The 22769-nt window shown below is 36.3% G+C and overlaps 1 protein-coding gene across 1 annotated transcript in view; it reads left to right on the top strand.

Moving 5' to 3' along the window:
* LOC145677432 (U3 small nucleolar ribonucleoprotein MPP10) overlaps positions 1–22769 on the top strand; it is a 52180-nt gene that overhangs the window by 7828 nt on the left and 21583 nt on the right. The window contains exons 2-4 of the mRNA XM_081747922.1: positions 6849–7446; positions 11040–11200; positions 17486–17724. Coding sequence (XP_081604048.1) covers positions 6849–7446; positions 11040–11200; positions 17486–17724 — 998 coding nt within the window. The remainder of the gene's footprint in view (positions 1–6848; positions 7447–11039; positions 11201–17485; positions 17725–22769) is intronic.

Here is a 22769-nt window from a genome sequence, read left to right as displayed (position 1 = left end):
AATGCTTCTTTCGTTGCGCACGCACACACACACACACAGATAGCCAGAAATTTGCAATTACGATATTTTGACCAATTTTGCAATTGCATATCTTTGATTTTAGTTGGACAGTAGCAACTGAATTGAATCCACACATCGACATCATAAATGGGAACAATGCCTTGAAGTTTTGATTGAATTTGTGCTGTCGTATTGTAGTTATGGTGTTGTCCAATGTGGGTTCCCTGAATTTTGGCAACCTTAAAGAGTTGTATCTATACTGAGACATGCTTAGATGAGTAATTAGTAGCATATTCTAAATCAGTATCAAACATTACTCAAGTATGCAAAAGACCAGGTCTTATAGTTTACTACAGCTTCCAAAAATGCTTGACAAACTGTGCACTTTCGCACTCAGCAAATGTGAGTGGCCTCTCTTTGAAAGGTCATATCAGTGCAACCAAAGAATATATGTAACTGAAATTTGGCACGTGGGGGTGCTGTGGCTCAGTGGTAGAGCGTTCACCTCCGGTGCTTGGGGTCCCTGGTTCGATCCCAGCTCGCGCTGCGTGGACTTTGTGGTGGACAAACACCGTGCTCGTGGGTTTTTTCGGGGTACTCCCGTTTCCTCCCACTTTATTCATTCCACCATTTCATTCATCTCTCATCATCACCGTCTCCTTTAGCCTAACCGGCATAAGCGTGGTGTGGAGAGAGTTCTATGAGAGAACTTCCACTGAAGTACGGTGGTGGTGTGACGAGGGGATAATTGACTATTTTCCTTATCACCAGGTGATAATTAATTTATTCATTTTTTTTAGAATACGAATTCCCTACTAAAGTCAAAAGGTGACTTCCCTCTGGAGCCGCCACTACCACACTTAGTACTGTTATTGAGCATGAGAAACAAAACTGATATTAAAATATCTCAGAGATTCATTTTTGTTACCTCCAGTTATGGTCACAGATGCTACTTGTAAAGGAGTATGCATGAATTTCAACTAGTTTAAAAGGAAAAAAGAAAACTAAACTTAAATTTTGTTTAATTTCAAGATGAACAGGTGGCAGCCTGTAAGAGTCTACTTTACACTCATAACTGAAGAATTCAATGGTTCTATGGGGCGATACCTTTCCAAGCCCCAACTGGAAAGGTTGTCAGAATACTAGAGTAGATTTCTGGGATATTCCTTAACTCTCCCTCCTGTAAGAAAGACATATAAAAATTGGCACTTTGGGTACTCACCACACAAGAAAAAGGAAACCCTCTGGATACCAGTAGGTGGTACAATTTTATTTCTTAGGTAATTGAGGTTGTTGCACATGAATGCTGAATAAACACATTTTCACAAGGCACTAAAACGGTAAAACACTAGAATGGTGCACCACTGAAACACTAATTAAATATTATATCTTCCACACCCTTTGTAAAGAACGATATTTAAGACTTTTGAGATTTTGAACTGATAATCAGATAAAACACAGATATACTATGTATAAATATATGCATTAGGAGAATTCACTGATTAGCACATTTCTAACCAGAATAGAATATGAATCTATTCTCTTATTCTTTGAAAGTTTATTGTTCTCGTTCTTTCTTTTAGAATGAAGATAAACAAACTAAACAAACTCATATAACAATGCATAGTTCCAGTTTAGATGAAATTAATATTTCACTTCCATTGATAGCCTCTGTACCCGCCAATGGAGATCGGACAGTTTATGGACGATTAGCACACAGACGAACTGATCATAGGTATTTCGTGTATTTAACCCAGAATGACATACTTTTCTACAGGAAGGCACTGGCACTGCTAAACCATACTAAAGCACAATCCATGGAAATACGGGCAGTTCTTAGTTTCAATCAAAATGGTGACATAACTTGTGTTCAAAAAAAAAGCACTGTATTGCTAAACAGCACTAATATAAATTTTCATTAATCTGTATCCTTGTAGTAAAACCCAGGAGAGTCCTGTCCATAGGTGCGGACAGACACCTGGCTATTTTAAAATACAAGATCTTCAACTCCTGAAGACTATAAGTAAAAAAGTTTGTAAACAGTACGCTGCAGCCTAGCTGTTGCGCACCTAATCCTACATTTCCCCACTCCCTTCTCCGCGACGATGATGTTTTGCAGTGTTGCAATCTGCAAGGAGAGGAATGGTCTGAGGATTTTCTACGACATTTGAAAAAATGAAATCTTTGAGTTTTACGTCCCACGGTTATGCCGGTTAGGCTAAAGGAGACGGTGATGATGAATAACGAATGAAATGCTGGAATGAAGAAAGTGGGAGGAAACGGGAGAACCCCGAAAAAAAACCCACGCACACGGTGTTGTCCACCACAAAGTTCACTTGGCGGGGGCTGGGATCGAACCCGGGATCCTAAGCACCAGAGGTGAACGCTCTACCACTGAGCCACCGCGGCCCCCTCTACGACATTTGAGTGTAAATGCTGTATATTGACTGTGCCAGTTCGTACCAATGAAAAAATAATAACAAAAAGAGAAATTTTCCTTTCAGAAGGCGTGAAGGGATCGCCCCGTCGGAAAGCGTCACTGCTTACGGTGTATCCATGAGATAGTCTGCACGGGCCCGGCCCGTGAATTAATAATATGAGGCCCGACCCGAGTAAGAAATATGTTTTAGCATTTAGGCCCGACCCTATGTGATAATCAAATGAGCCCGAAATAAGCCCGAATTACAAAAACTTAACAATTAAGGCAAAATTGTATTTTTTATTTGCAACAATTAGATGTTTAATTTTTCAGTTTAAAAGCTTTCATGATTCAGAGACAACAAGGAAATAAAGGTTATCCTTTACATTTAGTTAACTATGAATTCTCTCTATATATATAAAAAAAAAGTCATTATATAAATTCTCATTTAATATAAACTGACATTGTTTTGAAGAAAAAACCAAGACACGTTGTTCCCAATGCTCTTGTTCCTTTAATTCAGTGTAAGAAGCAGTATTTTCACTCAGACAAGCTAAGCATATTTATTTCTGTTACTTTCAGTTTTTTTTTCCCTTCTATTACACAGCTTTTCTCTCAATTGCACAGTGATTTTAAGTGTGGGCGTCTTAAGTTACAAATTTAGGTGTGCGTTAAAAGTTCTCCAGAAAATATCGTTGTATTATGCCCGAAAAGGTCCCGAGAAATATGATTGTTTATTTAAAAATTTACGGCCCGGACCCGGCCCTAGGCCCGAGCTCGTGCAGACCTCTACCATGAGGTTGCTTACCTACTAAAAAAAGTAAGATTCGGACTTTAAACATTTTAGCAGGTGATATTTGTTGTAACATAAATTTGTTGAGTTAGTATCACTGGAACTTTCAAAGCCAGACAAGTGGATGGAAGAGTAGTGGGGAGGATGGCGGAATACGAAGTGCTCCGCAGCGATCTGCGCATCTTGGTTTGAAACTTGTCGAGTTATAAAGGTTGGTGCATTGTATTGTATATAAATCAATTCAAAATACGTTGCACTTCAGTTTTAATGTACAAGTGGCCATTATAGCCCACAGTTTTTATGAAGAACGCTTATAACACTTTTCACTTGAGAACGGTTTGTGTGTGCGAACATGGAGAATGTTGTATAACTGTTTTAATTTTTTAGATATATATATATATATATATAAAACAACACATGATGATACTTCTTACTGAACTTCAAATAACTGAATATAGTATTAACACACTCGTATCGCGTTATAGAACTTCTGTTCTATAAGAATCTACGGAAGTCCTTGCAGCTCGGACGTGCTGACGCTTCCGGGTTTCAAAAACAACTAACTCAAAGTTTTCCTCTTTTTCCCAACATAGTTCTGGTGCTTGAAGAAAAAAAAAGAGACTCGCTCTTTTCAGAATTGTTTTCCGAACTGTCAGTAGCCGGAGACAAAAACCTGGGTTGTCTCTCCAGACACAAGGGCCAAGACCCGCAAAACTGCACAAAAATTCCGAAACACACTTGATATGTGCTGCCTCCACTGCAACTAGCGGCAGGTCTGAAAGTTCTTGGACTAACAGGTGTCCATTGCAGCAACAAAGGTAAACAAATAAATATTTCATTAATACACACTATATACAAGGTCTGTATGATAAGTAATGAGACTCGCCGCGCCGCGGCGCGCGTGTCGCTGGAGCGGGTTTGTCGGTGATGGAGGATGTAGGGGGGGGGGGTCCGAGTAAAGCAACGCACCGCGCGTCAGTTGGCTCCGAGCCTTAGTGGAGCGCGGACAAGCCTTGGACAAAGCCCTTGTGAACATTCTTGTCACGGCGGAAAATCAACAAACATGGAGGGTTCCATCGAACAGCGTTATGCGATCAAATTTTGCGTTCGCCTGGGGAAAACGGCTACTCAGACGCTTTCTCTCATCACGGAGGCCTACAAAGAGGAAGCCCTATCCAAAGCCCAGGTGTTTCGTTGGCACAGTGCGTTCCGGAACGGCCGGGAAAGCGTTGAGGATCTGGAGAGGGCTGGACGCCCGACAACAGTGACTACGGACGAAACTGTGGCAAAAGTGAGGGATCTCCTGAACTCAGACCGTCGATTATCGTTGAGATTGATTGCTGATGAACTCGATATGAACCACACAACAGTGCACAAGATTGTGACGGAACAATTGGGAATGAGAAAAATCTGTGCGAAACTGGTGCCGCGAGTGTTGACTGACGAACAAAAGCAACGACGTGTTGATTGTTGTCAGGAACTGTTGAACCTCATGAACAGTGACCCTAACTTTGAAGATGACGTCATAACAGGTGACGAGTCGTGGGTGTTCCAGTACGACCCTGAAACGAAACGTCAAAGCGCGGAGTGGCACACTCCTGCGTCCCCGCGCCCCAAGAAGGCCAGAATGTCGAAGTCAAAGGTGAAAACAATGTTGATTGTTTTTTTTGACAATGTGGGGGTGGTCCACAAGGAGTTTGTACCCCAAGGACAAGCCGTCAACGCCGCCTTCTACAAACAAGTCCTTGAGAGACTGCACAGGAGCGTCAAGCGGAAAAGACCGGCGATCGCTAGCCGGTGGAAGTTGCATCACGACAATGCCCCTGCCCACACCGCCTTCTTAGTGACCTCCTTTTTGACCCGGATTGGGGTGGAAGTCCTTCCACAACCACCCTACAGCCCAGATGTGAGCCCGGCCGACTTCTTCCTCTTCCCGAAGCTGAAGCCACGCTTGAAAGGAACCCGTTTTGCAGACGTCACAGCCATCCAAGCAGCCGTGACCACATTTCTAAAGGACATGCCGGCTGCTGACTTCCAGGGGGCGTTTGCAGCGTGGAAACATCGATTGCAGAAGTGCATCGACGCAAGAGGAGAGTACTTCGAAAGCTTTTAAGTCCCTGTACAGATCAGATCAATAAAACAATGTTTCCAGACCTGGTCTCATTACTTATCATACAAACCCTGTACAATATAGTAAACCATCGTACATCATACATAATGATATAATAGGTAACACAGAATATAGGTACATATATATTTACTCATGACACTAAATAGTAATTGTTCAGGGATTCATTTTTCCATGGCATTGCCCTTTCTCGTCTGCAATTTCCGTCTGCCATTTCTCCAAGGAGGAGAGAGAAGGAGAAGCTGCGATGCAAACAAATTTTTGAAATAAACCAAAGATCTAAATGTCTTTGACGAAAGGAATCACGATTAAAAATCAAAATATGAATTATGACCTACTTTCCAAGAACATGTGAGCGTAATACGATAGTATTAGTAAAATATATATGAAAATAGTCAAAATAAAATACACAATTTCAAACAAGCAATGCATTTCGGGAAAAGTAGAGAATGGTTCGCTGACTTACGGCCCAATGACGGTTGAGACCCACGCTCTACGCAAGAGAGGCGAGACATTCTTTTGAAAGGTGCCAAAGGCACACGTATAGAAATCCAAAATACAGCATATCGTTGCTAAAATTTTTATGATTTTTGAAACAAAGAGTACAGTGCGTTTTGTAGTCACTGCTTCCAACTAGGGTTTCTTTTCAGAGGAAGTTCCTGCATGCTTCCTATACCATATTCTCTTCCTATTCATGGTTACCCTAGACATTTCTTCTTACACATAGTAGCAAACATTTTAATGCAGACTTCCAGGACAGAACGCTGTCGCCAAGAAAAAAAAAAAAAAAAAAAACGCTGTACTTGCTCTCGCTGAATCAAAAACTCCAAGTCTACGTTATACGAAGTAAACGATATTACATTTTTTTCTCTATGTATCTTGTATGCAGAATATTCCAATAAAGTCATATATTAAGCTATTTACATACTACTTCCCGGTAATAAGATGTATGTGATAGACATAATCCCTTAAATAAACCTAAGATAAATGCACATATAAAAGAATAAGATAAATATCATAGGAGTATTAATACTACCGTATTTCGCTCTGTGGTGTTTACCAAATATAATATGTTAAATATTACACAATATTTAAAATGAAGCTAATTATGGATCAATTAATTAAATCACAAAATTAACATATCAATAGGTAAGTGTGCACTCATCTGCATTTTGATATGCAGATGAAGCAGAGGGCACTCGGCTTCACACAGCGGGACGTAAAACTCAAAGATTTCTTTTCATTTTGAAATTTGGTGCAGAACCATACCGCCCTACCAAATTTCATTACCTGTGGGAATTGTCGAATTTTGACTATCTTTGGAATCTATCTCTTTTACATGGAATGATCCAAATGTAACTTTCTATTGAGAGAAAAATAAAAGATAGAAAGGCAGAGAAAAAATATTTAATTTGGAACAGAAATTAAATTTGAAATTTTTGCATTTGTAAGTATTAAATATTTCTGTAAATGATAAGTTAAGAATTGCTAATTATTTTTCATTTCAGGAAACAACCCGACAATGTATCAAATGTGAAAGGACTAATAAAATCTCTGTATGACTTTACTAAAACATCGGAAAATGAATCATCTTCGCAGGCGTTGCCAGAACTTATAGTAAAAGATTTCGATGAAGAACAAATATGGCAAGAACTTGAATTACAGAATGAAGACGTCTGCAATTCTTTTATTAAACAAGTATCTCATATATTAGCGTGCAAAAATCGGTTAAAGTTTCCAGTCGTGTTAGAAGGTGATGTGAAGGAACAGATATCAGAGGATGGTAGTGACGAAGAAGAGAATGAGGCGAGTGATATTGGTGATAAAACGGACGAAAACTCAGAGTCAGAAGATGAAAAAACAAATGTTAGAAATTCAGAACGGACTAAACCAGACGGTGCGTCTCCGCAGAAAAAGAAATCGGTAGTTGATGATAAGTTTTTTAAGTTGCACGAACTCGAAGAGTTTCTGAACCAAGAAGAACAAGAGAAGCCTAATGAGTTGGAAGATGATGATAGTGATGAATCCATAGACTATTTTGATGATGTGCCTTCAGAAGATAGCGAAGATGATAGCGCAAGCGATAATGAAAGTGATGATAACAAGGTTAGTTCTCAGATTAAATATTGATAATTGAGCCGTAAATAATAATCAAGTTAGAGATAATTTATGTTTTTCAATCATCTGGCTATTAATTTGGTTGTCGATACAGACTAAAATTCCGGTGGACAGATTGAAGCGTTGCTCTAATAGTTTCAATGTTCGTTAATGTTTTTGTTCGTTGAGATCTTAAGTCAAAGAGCTAAACAAATTGTGTTGGTTGCCTGCTTAGCTTGTAATATCAAGTAGTTATTTCCCTAGGCAATGTTGTTGCCAAAATTCATCGTGTTAACCAAGACAATATTAGTTTATGATGGCTGAGGATTTTAACTTCTCATATTTGAAAAACGAAAATTATAGATATATATATTTTTTAATAAACTCTGTACGAAATTAATTTTATGTATGTTCTAAAACTAGCCGATCATTTCTAGCTTTGTCTTTTGTCTATATTAGCTTACAGGTCATTGAAATAAATATTCTGTATTTTAATTGAGATAATAACGCTTATAGTAAACTCTCAGGCACAGCATTCTTTCGTGTGGTGAGGAGAGTTCAACAGTAAATCGCGTCAGATGTTACTGTAGCTTTTGAATATTGTTTCTTCGTTCAAATCCTAAATGATACTCATCTTCTATAAATGTTGCGAAACTGGACCATATATACTAATGATAAGTATGCTTACCTTTTGGAATACACCTATAGCTTTCTTTTTTTCTTTTTTTTTTCCTTTCTTTCTTTCTTTTCATAAAACTACGAGGCACAGGCGCTGTATTTTTCAATTTATGTTGAACACCGCGGCAGGACGTGGTCAGATTTATTGAAATTAATGACGTATATTACATATACCCCTATGTTTTCCGTCTTCGATTTACATTTCAGTCGATAAAAATGTCACTAGTAGACATAAGATGTCTCCTTTATTAATGTATTTCAAACGCTATAGTGTCTCATTTTATTCTCTACGTGTTTCGGAAATCTGCATAATGTCTATACACCTTTATCATACATTTTAGGAACTTCAAAGTAGTCGAATCACCACCTCGCAGTCTTTCCTTGCATGTGATCTGACGTATGATCCCCGGCAGTTACACCATGATATTGTGATCCCATGCTGAGCGAGTTTCCCGTTCTGTTGTTGAAAAAGATAACGTTCAACTCCAGTCGACCAAACCAGCCAGTTTTTGTTCCAAAAATTTCTAAAAGTAAATCTAGTTTTTTTCCATTGGGAAGCTCTGATAGTTCTTTTATTTGTAACATTGCATTTCAACGTAAATAGAGAATAGGTTATGCATATAGACTTAGTTACTTTGTGAGTGGTTTGCATATATTTCAGTAATGCATTTCTTTATTTTAATGTCTAATGGATAAAATATTATCAGAATCCCTAGAAATTATCAGAAGACTACCTTGAGTAATACGGTACGTGACGTTTGGGCGCGGACGTTTGGGCCCCGCCGTTTGGGCACTGGACGTTTGGGCGCGAAGCCATTTGGGCGCCAGACGTTTGGGCGCGAAGCCATTTGGGAGCCAAACGTTTGGGCGCGAGTTAAATTAAAAAAACTCATTATGTTAGGCGCTGAGTACTAAGTTCGAATCAAGATATCACAAGGTGTCTACTGTAGTGGAAGTCCTTGAACTATACTGGATATTGTTTTACATACTAGAAATACTGGAATTTCGAAATTCTAAAAACTAAATTAACAATTAATTTTTGTAAATTTAAGTTTCAACCAAAGTTAAATGTGCTTTTTATTTGATAACTTTTCAAGCCAAAGGTAAGTAGACAAGACTAAATATGATTGACTACATTACATATGTAGTGAGCCTATTCCATTCAAAAACTTAAAGCAGGCCTTCTACTGTAGTTGTGCAATAAGTGTGAATGGCAAACATATTTCTAGTGGCTAAATGACCAATATATGTACACTTAACAATATTTTTCACTTTGAAATCGTTCTTTTTTTCCTTTCGCCACTTTCTTTAATGCAGATTAAATGTTTACAGTAGGACGAATAAAAGTGTGTTAAGTTTTTAAAAAGTTTGGAATGTTAATTAAAAAAAAAAAAAAAGTGATACCAGAAATACGGTATACTGCAGTTCCTAAACTCAATGTCTTAGACACCCTGTATGCGAAATATCTTTCTCTCAACTCGATTAGGATTTTTAGATTTCTGGGCTCTCGGCATCTAAGGCCATTTAGCCCGTCGCGTTTGAGGGAGCACACTATCCGGGGAAAAGGAAGGAAGAAAGGATTGGGGAAGCAAGGATGCGGCCTGGACCTATAAATTAGGTACCACCCCGGCATTTGCCTGGTGTGAATGATGAAAACCCAGGAAAATCTCATTCAGGGTGGCTAGCCTGAAAGAGCGTGTTAAACTTTTCCGACCGACTGCCCCCACCGGGAATCGAACCCGGGACCGCTCGCACCGAATGCGAGGGCGTTAGCGAGTACGCTACGCGCGGCCACTTCCCTCAACTCGGGTGCGCGAAATCTTTTATTGGTAGTTCTTTATTGGACTTAAGGAAGAGAAGAGTTTGGCAAACGTAATACGAAAGAAAACAAATTTTAATATTCATAAGTATGTAATTATTAACTTTTTTTAAAAAAAATACAAAAATTAAATCAATATATTTTAATTAACATTAAGAAAATTTTTAACAGTTCGTCTAATTCCTTCATTTCCTAGCTTTCTTATATAATACAAAAATTAGATCAGAAGTACAAGAATCGTGAAGCGAAAAATCAATCCATGACGAGGTTAGGCAACAAATGCCACAAACGCATTAAACTATTTAATTTAGATGAATAAATAAGATAGAGATAGAAAATATACAGATAAATGAGGTGAGATAAAGTGTAGAAAATGTATATATCTTGATTCGCGCTTAGTTTTCAGTGTCTAGCTTACTTTATATGTCGTAAATTGTGATTTTTACTATGTACCTTGCACCCAAACGTCTGGCGCCTAAACGGCTTTGCGCCCAAACGGCAGCGCCGAAACGTCCGTGCCCAAATGGTGGCGCCCAAACGTCCTGTCCCGTGAGTAATAATGGTGTCGACACTTCCGTGGGATTTAAAACTTTTCTTGTAACTTGAAGAAAACATTTTGAATATTAGCTAATTATTTGATTTTTGCATTGATATCTGACCATCATTGATGGGTATTAAAATAACATTATAATGTACATTTGGATTAGAAATTGAAAGTATTACTATGTTCCCTGCATATAGTAATCAGTAATGTTTTAGTTTATAACTGAATATCTTGTTTTCTAGATGACTTTCGATAGTATTTGGATATTTACGTACGTGGACATTTAAATGTATTCGAAATATCTTGAAATTTGTGTACTTTGTAAGAAATTATATCGTTTTTAGTCTTTTAATGTTTTTTTTCTTTCTTTTCTGTACGTATTTGTTCTGTATTATATAATTAGTACCTTATGATTCTTATAGTTTTATTATAATTTGTAGGGCATGTTGTAATTGGGACTTTGTCCTGTAATAAATAAATAAAAGATACCCGTCTTTTGTCTGTTACTGATTCCATAGTGAACACATTTGTTCTAAGTAAATACACTGTATATATTTGTAGCCTGCATCGGGAAAAACAGCCCATTATGAAGACTTCTTTGATGCGCCAGCAGATGAAACGAGAACAAACAATGACGATGGTGATGATGATGAAGAGGATGAGGAAAAGTATTTGGAAAGTGAAGAATCAGATAAAGAAGCTGAAAGATCAAAAACTGTGAGGTATTTAGTTTTTTAATTTATTTTTTATTATTAATGGTGTAGATTTGCTTGTTTTTACTTACAACCGGTTTTCATGTCAGATCTGATGTTTTGTCTTCATTTTTTTTGTTTAAAATGTTAATATTAAGTTTTATTTCTTTAGTTGTACCTCTTAACCTCTGTTGTGATATTTTTGTTTAGAACGTTTTACTTACTTGGATGTATCAGATATTTCTTTTTTTTTTTTTTTTCAATTACAACACGTATTATTACTGTACAAAAGGCGTTCTAAATTATTCCTTCTATTCCAAAATATAGTGGAAATTCGTCATTTGTATTGTTCCCTGGAATGGAATACGAATGCTAGAATGCAGAACACAAGTTAGTTTTGATATGAGTAGTACGGTAATTCATTTATCCCAAGCTTGTAATTGACATGCATTTCATCTTACCAGGGAAGGGTCCGAATGGGGTACTCGAGTTGCCGAACGGCATGTATCAGATATGAAAGAGGATGTGAAACTATGTACATATGCAAATTTATAGCGCCTGAGGGCAACATGGAGAAGCATGAGAGCCGGAAGAAATATGACCGACACTAGGGCTCAACAACACAGAAAGCTAAGGAATTACTCATTCCGCGCGTGAATGGCCACAGAAATGAAGATCAAATGTTTAGTAGTAGATGCATGATAAGATCTGCTATATGTTGAGGAACATGAACATCATGGCCGCCATATTGAAAGTAGCTATCTTGAATTTTGTTTCACAATGTAAGAAAAAAATTACGTTAGGGCATATCAAATAGAATTCATTGGTGTCAGCTATTCTGTAGTAACTCTATTGTTAGTTGAGAAGTAACATGAAAGAAAGTCGTGAAGGGATATTTGCACAAACATCGAAATAACCTGTTTGCCATGTGATGCATTGGCAAGACACAAGACAAATGACCAGCAATATCTACATGCGAAAAGCGATAAGTACCAGTGTGTTCTAATGAGCGTGTGGAAAATTGTGTATGCTCTAAACCATCTGCGACATGTTGGCATGGGATGTGCTTCTAAAAAAAACAAAAACAAAAAAAAGAAAGAAAAAATACAAAGAGTATTTGCACATGCAAATATTTGGTAATATTGCAGTGTTAAAGATGGATTGTTGTCGTCACGTTGAAACACCCGAAACAAATGAGGGCTGGGGATTACAAGTACAATTACGAAGTGATTCTTCATATACCAGGTATTATCAAATAAGCAAGTATACTGATAAAGGTGCATACCAATTTATGAAGGACAATTGATGTGAATATTATCTATAAGATTGTGATGAAAACACAAGAACTGTTCACAGTGTCCACACCTGACGAAACAGGCATTATTAAACTGATGCCGCTGACAATCCGATTATATTTCATAACCAAAACAAAAAGGCATTGAAGTCTGGAATTTTCCTGGATACTCCTTCAAAATATCCAACCATGTAAAAGACAGTTTAAAACTCGTGACCAGGGAGCACTAAACTGGAAGTATGTAAACGCTTGGAGACGGATGAAGTTGTCACTATGCTATCCATGAAAACCAACATATATAACGCGTTATCCGTGATAAATCTCACGTACTGTTTGTATGTGTTAAAGAATCCAACATCGAGAGGTTGAATACGTCCAATGCATTGATGGGTCAGGCCCTTGGCCAGCCCAAAAATGTACGGGAGTGACCATCCAACCATATATTAGTACATTTGCAAGCCTATTTGAAAATTTTAGATGGGTCAGTAAAAAGATAGGTGGGGCCCGGCCCCCGTGCTCCCAGTGGATACGGACCTGGGAGTATCAGTTTCTTGTGAAACTCAATATTATCCGGAACAGTGGAATATATCAGTTTATCATCTTTGTTACAAGACAACGAATCAACCAGCAGAAAGATGCAATTCTCATGCACATGTGGTCAAATACTTCCTGAAGAGAAAAACATCGTATCATCCTTGTACATATTTCCTGATTTTTTAGCAAGTGCCTTGATATTCGAAAGGATGTCAGGCATCTTTGCAGGGAATTGACTATCTTTGACGACCTATCACTTACTCTCAAATATTCTGCATGTAAACACACTTTCCCTTTGGTCTGTGTGCAAACCAGAGTTCTCCAAGCTCTAGTTTTTTGCGTCATACTAGTGAGGATCACGGTTTCTATGCGTGTATTTTGCATGTCACTTCTCAACTCACAATAGAGTTACTACAGAATGGCTAACGCCAATAAACTCCTTGTAAAATTTCAGTGCTATTTGATATGACACATAATCCACTTTCCCCTTTACATTGTGAACCCAAATTCAAGATAGTTGTTTTCAATATGGCGGCCATGATGTTCATATTCCAAAACATATGGCAGATCTTATCATGCATCTACCACTAAACATTTGACCTTCATTTCTGTAGCCATTCAATAGTTCCTTAGCTTTCTATGTTGAGCCCTACGGTCGGCTATATTTCTTCCGGCTCTCATGCTTCTCCATGTTGCCCTCAGCTGCTATAAATTTGCATATGTACATAGTTTCACATCCTCTTTCATATCTGATACATGTCGTTCGGCAACTCGAGTACCCCATTCGGACCCTTCCCTGGTTAGTCTTGTAGCCACCGCAGTAAACATGATATTGGTAGAGTCGGTGACGATTGTTTTACCCCGTTTTAAATGTCGAAACAAAAGTGGCATTCTATTAGCACAGGACAAAGATAGAATTCTTCCATATTTGTGAAAAGGAATGTCTTTGATTTTCCTCAGTTCGGTTGAATAGTCTATGTTGTTGTGTCCGTATTTTTCTTTCTTCTGAAATATAACATCAAATACGACATCCCTTGATCTTACCGTATCTTAGCACGATTCCGATTTCGCGAAATAGTACAAAGTGTCACCTAAGTTTAACTATTGTAGCTTCCTTAATGACATCCTTCTTGAGTAAAATTACGAAAAGTGGTATACTTTATGCTTCGTATTTGTTACTTTAATTGAACATTTCTTTCCTCTCTGGGAACATCTTCAGCACCATTTTTATTACTACGTCACTGAATCTTTACCTTTACATCTTTTCTTATAATTTTTGTTTTCTTTTAAAGAACAATTTGTACAGTGTTCCATAGGCTTAATCTCAGTTTTTGATTACCTTAATGATTGTCCTTGTCTTTACAGTCGATTCGTTGTTCTATTAAAACTATTATTTATATTTGTGTGGAATTCCAGAATATATCTTTAATTTATTGATCTAATATGATTGTTCCTCTGTTCACCTTTGGCTATTGTAAACACTAATTTCGCTAGAGATTTTAACATTCACAAACTTTGTGAATGTTAAATGGTTGATCACATGTTTTATCTGTGTGTAGTTTGTGATATTTCTTCTAGCAAGCTAAAATTATACTATATTTGTTGGTATTAGGTATGAGGTTTCGAAATAATCTCTAACTGACAATTCAAATAGAAGTATGGTTAATGTAGCCTGATACAAACTGTTGAAGTGATGTAAATAACTAACAAGGGAAGGTCCTACAAGTTGTCGCTCAAATCTGATTGCCACAAAGCACATCTGATAGAGCATCGTGAGAAACGAAAATGAGTAAACTTTAAGGTGCTATGGACTAGAAGAATAGGAGCTACGGAGCTTCAACATTTGAATATCCAAAAAATTATATCATAGAATTATATACATTTAAAATATCTTGAAAACCGTTAAAGCAATCAAAACCAAAGGTGCACATTATAATGAGCTCAAAACGCTGTATCGAAAACCACAACCAGGTTTGCCATTGATGGCCAATGTTGCCAACTCAGCATAAAAGTATTTTGTTTGAAATAGCGCCATATACAAATGTGCACGGATTTAAAATACACTATTATCAGTAAACACAACAGTAAAGTGTCTTCTTCTTGTCTATTATTTTTGTCATAGGGAATTCGATGGCGCAGGGAATTCGGGTTTGATTCACCTTAGGAAGCTCATGTGGTTCTGATCTCACTTCATACAGTAGGTCCCATGTCACACTGCCTCAATGCGAAAAAAGAACGCGTAACGCAAATCAATTAAAACAAGACACTGAAGGAAACTGAAGGTGAATTTTATCACTAATATTTTAATAATAGAAGAAACAAAGATCACTTTGTAAGGATTCTCAACGTAGCGTTACTAATATTAACTTATCACCTTATATTTTTCTCTTACTAGGGTTTTGTCCAGTTTAAAACGTGAAAGACGACTTTTCTTTGAGGGCATATTTTTCAGGGAAAGGGGTCTAGAAGAGTCATTTTCAATATGTAGTACGCTTATCTATAGGGACACATTGAAGATTTGCAGGGCATACGTGAGAAACTCAGTAGAGAATTACAGATTTTAAATAAAAAAGAAAAAATGGGAAAATTTTGTAGTAAATGGAGTTGTAACCTTTATTACAACAAATTAGTTGTAACCGATTGGTTTCAAGCTGCTTTTGAGTTCGAGCCTCTAAAGGACAGTTGTGGCTACATTTCCACTTTTTGTTATCCGTGGTTCGAAATGCCGAAAATTTGTACATGCAACCTAATATGACCGCGTGACACCTCTAATCGTACAACTATAAAAATGCATTACCTAGACAACGAAGTTTTATTGGCAATTTGAGTATTATATATATATATATATATATAAATAAAATACAAGCGTACAACTCCCAACATTTTCTTCTATTTTTCAAATCATCGATCACTTGTGTTCTAATTCCTATTCCTCGCTTCCCTTCCATCTTTCCTTCTATAGCAGTATGGAGAAGACAATTTCTTCGCAAGATGTGTTCAGTCCGATTGGCCTTTCTACGAAGGATGCTGGCTAAAAGCGCCCTCTTCTGTCCTATCTGTTTTGAAGCATCTTCGTTTGTTACTGTCTCTGTCTATTTTATCTTCTCCACATTTCGAAACTCTTTAACTTCCATAATACCCAATTCTCTGAACCATACAGTCCAAAACTCCATATATAGCACGTGATCTACATCTTCTTGAGTTTAATATTAAGCCTACTATTTAAGAGTGATCTTTTCTTGTTGAATGCATCTTTGGCTGTGGCAATTCTTGATCTGATCTCTTTGACGTAGTAAGTGTTTCTCGTCCAAATACTTCCAAGATATTTGAAATTGTCGACCTCTTCAAGTTCTCTTTGTTTTATTCTGACTCGTAAGTGCGCGTTTCCACGGGATATTCTCATGACTTTCGATTTTTCAATGTTGATTTCCATTCCATATAGTTTCCCAGTGTTAACAATTTTTGTCAATCATCTCCTGTAGTTCTTCTTTCGTTCTAGCTATAATAACCGTATCGTCTTCATACCTTGTTAATGATCTGTCCTCCAGTCTTGAAATCTCCACTTCCCATTAATGCTTCCTTCATTAAACATTCATTGTAAGTGTTGAAGAACTAGGGCGACATACTACATTCTTGTCTGGCTCCTCTTCCAATCTCCACACTATTGGTTTCTCCTTCATTCAAGCGCAGCTTCACTCGTTGTCCTATGTATAGGTTGCGAAAGAGTCGTCGGTCTCTCCAATTGACTTCTGCTTAAAAGTTTGAGCTGTTTAACCAAATATCAAAAAATTTTGTAAAGTCACACAGTAACATCATTTATCATTTCAAAGTTTAAGGCTTTATGTTTCGGTTTCAGAATTGTACTTATAAAAGTTGCCTGAACTTTTTGTATTTTTCTTTCTTTCTTCCTTTTTCGCACCTTTAATATCTTTTCTGTTATTTTCGTAATAAAATGCAAATAAAATATTACAGAAAAAATAAAAATAAAACTTTAGTGTTTTTAGTACATTAAAAATTGCATAAGTACTTTAATAGGTTGCCATAGAATGTTAAGTCCTCTATGAGTTTACTGTAAACACCATCGTGCACGTGAGTTTTCTTTCATCATTCACTTACATTATTATCCATCTTCATTAGTCTAAAGAATATAATAGCGAGACGATCAATTAAGATTTGGTTTTTATTAAAAATAGTTCCGAATGTCGTCTTCGGAAAAATAGTTGAGATTACCAAATATTGGATTAAGTAAATTCTCCCGAATGAAGAATACAAGGCATGTTGTGTTTAAAATGTATTTAATACATGAGTATATACAAAGGGAAACTCACTTTAAAAAATCCTACTTTTATTTACATACAAAATGAAGAAAAGGTAATTTATTTGTGCAGTATATAAGTATAAATTGCATTCGTTACTTCGTAAAATAATATGGTGATTTTGTGAGTTGTCTTGTTTCTTATTGTGTTCTTGAAATTAACTTATTGTAGATTTTTGGATGAATCAGACAGTGAGAGCGGGGAAGAAGTTAAGGATGAAAATCTCGGAAAGGAAGTGAAATCAACGTTTGAGGCTCGACAGGAGAGGCTACAAAAGAAGATAGCTGAGCTAGAAGACGAAGCTCTTAGTGAAAAACCATGGCAGTTGAAAGGTGAAGTTTCAGGGTCCGCTCGCCCGCAGAATTCATTACTCGAGGAAGTTCTTCAGTTTGATTTAACTACCAGGCCAGGTAAGATACATGTTTGAGTTAGCGGTGGAAGATAATTTTTATCTAGATAATGTATTCAAATAAAACAGTCACTGTTTTAAAATAATGTAGTCCAATAGGAGGGTGGTTGCATTCTGTAAACGGACGTTTTGTTCAGTTTTTTGAACATGTTTTATATTTTGGAGCCGTAAAGTAATAAGGCAAAGGATTTTCACCTTGGTCATTCTGCTTGTGTTGCTATCTTCAAAACATTGGCTTAGACAACTTTTTTTTTTCTATTTTAATAAATATATTCAGAAGTGGGTACTATAGTTGGTTCCACCTAAACTGATAGACAGCCGAAATCGATTTTCTTTTTCCTCTCTTTACCATCGCAAGAAGGGAAAGCAAACTAGTGCGTATGGCAGCGAAGACTGATTTTAAAATTGTACCATCGTTTAATTTTAAACTCTCCCTGACACTTTCGTATGCACTAACATTGCATCATTCGGTAATGATTTGTTTAGGAAAAATTGTAGAAACTCCAGAAAAAAATATAATTTTCAGTATGAAATTTGAATATATCGTATTTCGGATTCCGTTTTCACCCAATCCTATTAGTATGGGAAAATGCTCAACACAAAAAATTCTCTGTGCCAAGCTGATGGGATATTTATCTACCTTTGTTAGACGAATGCACTAACAATTGAGCAGCCTGCGGCACACCAATTTTTTTTTTTTTTTTCTAACAATTAGACCATCGTTCCGTGCAAGCTAGTATTGTATAAAAATAATAGAACTTGAAATGCGTACCTACTGCACGATTTAGCAGAAAAATCACTCAAAACATTTACGAAGAGTGGATTACCTCTACAAGAAATTACGAGAATGTAAAAATGGAAGAAGGAGCTACGGACATAAAAAACTGATCGTATGGCTGGAGCTCAAAATCGGCAGGTAATAAATCAGATTTCCAGTCCCACTGAGTTCAAGGATTAATTGTTTTATTATTATTATTTTATCTTTACATTCGAAAACAGAAGTTAATATTGAAATATATATTTACATTCTGCATTTTTAAAGACAAAAAATAACCCTGCTTTTCTGATTTAATGTGAGCTTAAAACGAGTACAACTCGCAAACAAGATAAGCGTGAGTTTAGATTACCTTTCTTCAAATTAACGTCTTTGTGCGTAACCTTACCTAACATGTTTCAGTTCAAATATCAGTTGAACTAATCATGTTTAAACTTTGAACTTACTGAACTCTGGATAAATATAAAATAATTTGAAATAGAAATTTTAAATTCCGCAATAATTTCACTCCCATGATCTCTCCATCTTCAATAAAAAATATAAAAGAAATAGAATAAAAGGAATGGACCATCGCGCTAAACTGTTTCACTCCAATTTCTTAAAGGGGGCCTCGCTGGCTCAGTGGTAGTGTTTACCTCTGGTGCATGGGGTCCCGGTTCAAACCCTGCTCCCGCCAAGTGAACTTTGTGGTGGACAAACACCGTGTGCGTGGGTTTCCTCGGGGTTCTTCCGTTTCCTCCCTCTTTCTTGATTCCACCATTTCATTTATTGATCATCATCACCGTCTCCTTTAGCCTAGCCGGCATATCCCTGGGACGTAAAAGTCAAAAATTTCATTTCCAATTTCTTAAACTAAATCACGTTTTGATGCAGCTAGTACTGAGAGATTTATGAAATGCGAACAAAATTATAAGGCGTGTTCGGAATAAAACTAACCAACCGCCAAAATTAAAATGCCTCTTTGGATTTTTTAATGAGAAATGACTTATACCATATATTAGGGTTATTAATAAAATATTTGTTCCTAAAATATTAAATATCAGCTATATTGCACAGAAATTGGTAAAAAATCATGAAGAGAAAACTACCCTTTGTGGATTTGTGGATATCATCATGAGAAGTGATTTACACAGCATTTTGTGGTTATTGAAATTTTTAGATAAAAAATATGGACAAAATTTTGTTAGTCGTTTTTGAGAAAATCGACCGAAAAGAAACTTATCTCCAAGGTTAAAGAATCTCTTGAAGGTTTTTCACAAGATATTACTTGTTCTGTATGTAAGTGTTGTTAATGAAATATAAACAGACTTGCCTGAGTCGTGTTCGAAAAAATCGTCCGAAAAGAACTCACCCTCAGGAGTAGCCTTTCTAAATTTTTCTCAGAAATTATTTTTACCACAGTATTGGGTTGTTAGTGAAATATTGATGTATGAATACAAACAGAACTATTAGAATTTGTTTTCGAGATTCTTTTAACGTTTCAGTCAACTAGCCTTACTTTTGTGGTTAGGAAGAAAATGTGATAAAAAGAAATCCCCTAGAAAATATTATAAAAAATTTAAGTTTAAAATTTGTCGCGGATACGTTGAACGGTGTAGATAGGTCAAAACGAACGGATGGACATTCAGAAATCGCTTTTTCGAGATGTACGGGTCATGAAACATGTAAATCCATTAAAATCTCGGTTTCGATTCTGTTTTCATGACCACCTTTTCTCTTATCTTCGATCGAAAGTAATAAAAATTCACAAATAGAAATATGAAGACAAAGAGAGAGAGAGAGAAATTTGAAAACATACATTATAATGCTTTGCGAAAACAGGAAATTTGTAGTGCATTTATCACATTCAAACTTTTAAGGTAATTATAACCAGAGAATAGAATTGCTCCTGTAAGTAAATTCAATTAACTGACAGTGACATTCCTTTCATCTGGAATTCGTGATCAGGTTATGCGCTGAATTATTCTGTGACAAATATAGATTGTAAACTTTATAGTCGTTGTGTAATTTTTCCAATTTAGTTGGTTGTTCATCTCCCAAAAAATTTCATTGTTTGATAAGATGTAATACTATATCAAATTATAACGTAACCACACAATGCCTCAGTTCTCATATGTATTCGTATATTTGACATGTTACTCATATTAAAGATAGCTTAAAGAAACATACACCAGTCTAGAATGCGTACATCTCTATACTTGACGATAATAACGTATTTTATTGCACAATTCAAAATTATACACCTAACTTTTATGGCGACTCACACAATTGTGTATATCATAAACAATTCCTTGACAACGAATACCATCACTATAGCAACGTACAAACAAAACATCTTGATCAATCTACAAAAATTGCTTACATTATTTCTTTCTTCTTCTTCTATTTTGTGGCAAATGGTTGAGCACTGCTGTCCTGATTACGAACAAAATATACAATATACAACGTTATCGTTGTAAAATAATGCTTTACATATAACAATTCTGATATCTAGTGAATGACTGCTTGTTGTTTTGATTACAAAGAAAGAAATTTTAGTTCGTAATGGAAAGTACTTCTTGTTCGCATTCAAATTAGTGTCTGAATGAATATTATCTTCGAGTGGCAATATTCATAGCATACAAAGGCTGATCCGTTTTTATCTGAACAACTTGCAAACACCGATCAAACCAGACTTCACAGTTCAACAGAACTATACGGGTTCACACGGACCTGGAAAATCAGGGAAATGCTTCGAAATATGGCGTAAGTCAGAAAATTTGCAGAAGAGTCAGGGATTTTTTAACTTTATTTTTGCAATAACCAGTATTAATAATGAAAATTGAATATCCAATTACAAGTTGGTTTGTGCATAGAATATTACTATTATTATCTTTTGTAGCCATAATTTCATACTATATTCACAGTTTTGGTTAGACCGGAGACAAGTCCTCCTATTGCTTGTTAGCTTTTGAAAAAACTCTTAATTGACAAAGCATGAATATTTTCAAAGATTAAGAAATTATTGACAGTAGAAACTCTCTCGACACTAAGCCATTAAAAATGTTTCAACACAAATAAATGTGTTTTTCTAAGTGCAAGTTGGCATTTTTCAAAAGTATTTCTTTGAAATGTGAACCATTTCTTAGAAAATTTCAAACCTGTAAACCACCTGGTCTATATTTGTTAGAGAGATTCATAAAGTAAAAATAATGCCTACCAGCAAATGAAATTTTTTGTTTGGATCTTCATGGCAAAGAAAATTTATGACTTAAAGAGTGTGAATATAAGTTTTTACACTTAACAAAAAAATCTTTAAAAAGTAAGTTTGAATGGAATTGAAATTCAAAGGTTCAAATGACTATGTCAGTCAAACTATCCTTGTCAAAATGACAGAGAAAATTGTTGAAAGGCTTCAGAGTTGTCACCATTGGATTCTCGTGTCACCAACGAGAGAAATAGAAACAAAGTCTTAGTTTGTTATTAAAATTATTTTACACTAACAATAGAATCACAAATGATGCTGTTGAAAAAGCAAAAACACAATATAGTGTATTTTGTAATAAAGCTCATTCCACCTTAGAATTGAACATCAAAACCTTTTTAGAAAATGCATGTCTGTCTTCAAGACTTGATGAATTTTATTCTGTTATGCTAGAAAGTAAACCTTATTCGAAATTGTGGCAGATTGTTAAATTAAGCTTGGTATTTTCACATGGGAACGCTGCAGTGAAGAGTGATTTGTGTATTATTTTTTTTTTATTATTTTTTTAAAGTGTTTGTAAAAAAAAAAAATACATCAACATGGTGTAGTTGCTCAGAGAATAGTAGAAAATGTAATCAGATTTCACGAAAGTATCAGTAAAATAATCACTTCTGAGAATTGTTCGTCATGGCACTTTGATCATACAAACTTCAGCATTACCCACAGAGTAGAAGTTTCGAAGTTGCTTCGTGGTAGGATGGGTCACTGTTAGTGTCATAACGTTATGCACAGTAGCTTTCTCCATTACCCATTTTACCAACGAAGTCGCATGTATAGGTGCATAAGTAAAATTCTCAAGACCTGTGGTAAAGAAGATCCGGGTCATGGCGGCCTATGAGAATCCATTACTGTCCGTAAGGCCACTGTTATGGGCAATGATTACGTATGGCACAGTCAAGAATGAATCTTGCAATTCATCACAGATGTAGTCTGCTAACTGTCGTCAAGACCAGCATGCATGCATTAACACCACGGCGTATCGCGGAGTGGAGCAAGGATAGAAGTCTGTATGAGCACCATCTAGGTG

Source organism: Thermobia domestica, chromosome 2, assembly GCF_964235325.1.
Source record: "Thermobia domestica chromosome 2, izTheDome1.hap1.1, whole genome shotgun sequence".
Lineage (NCBI taxonomy): Eukaryota > Metazoa > Arthropoda > Insecta > Zygentoma > Lepismatidae > Thermobia > Thermobia domestica.
The sequence above is the reverse complement of the archived record's forward strand: the minus strand, read 5'-3'. Positions and strand labels throughout refer to the sequence as shown.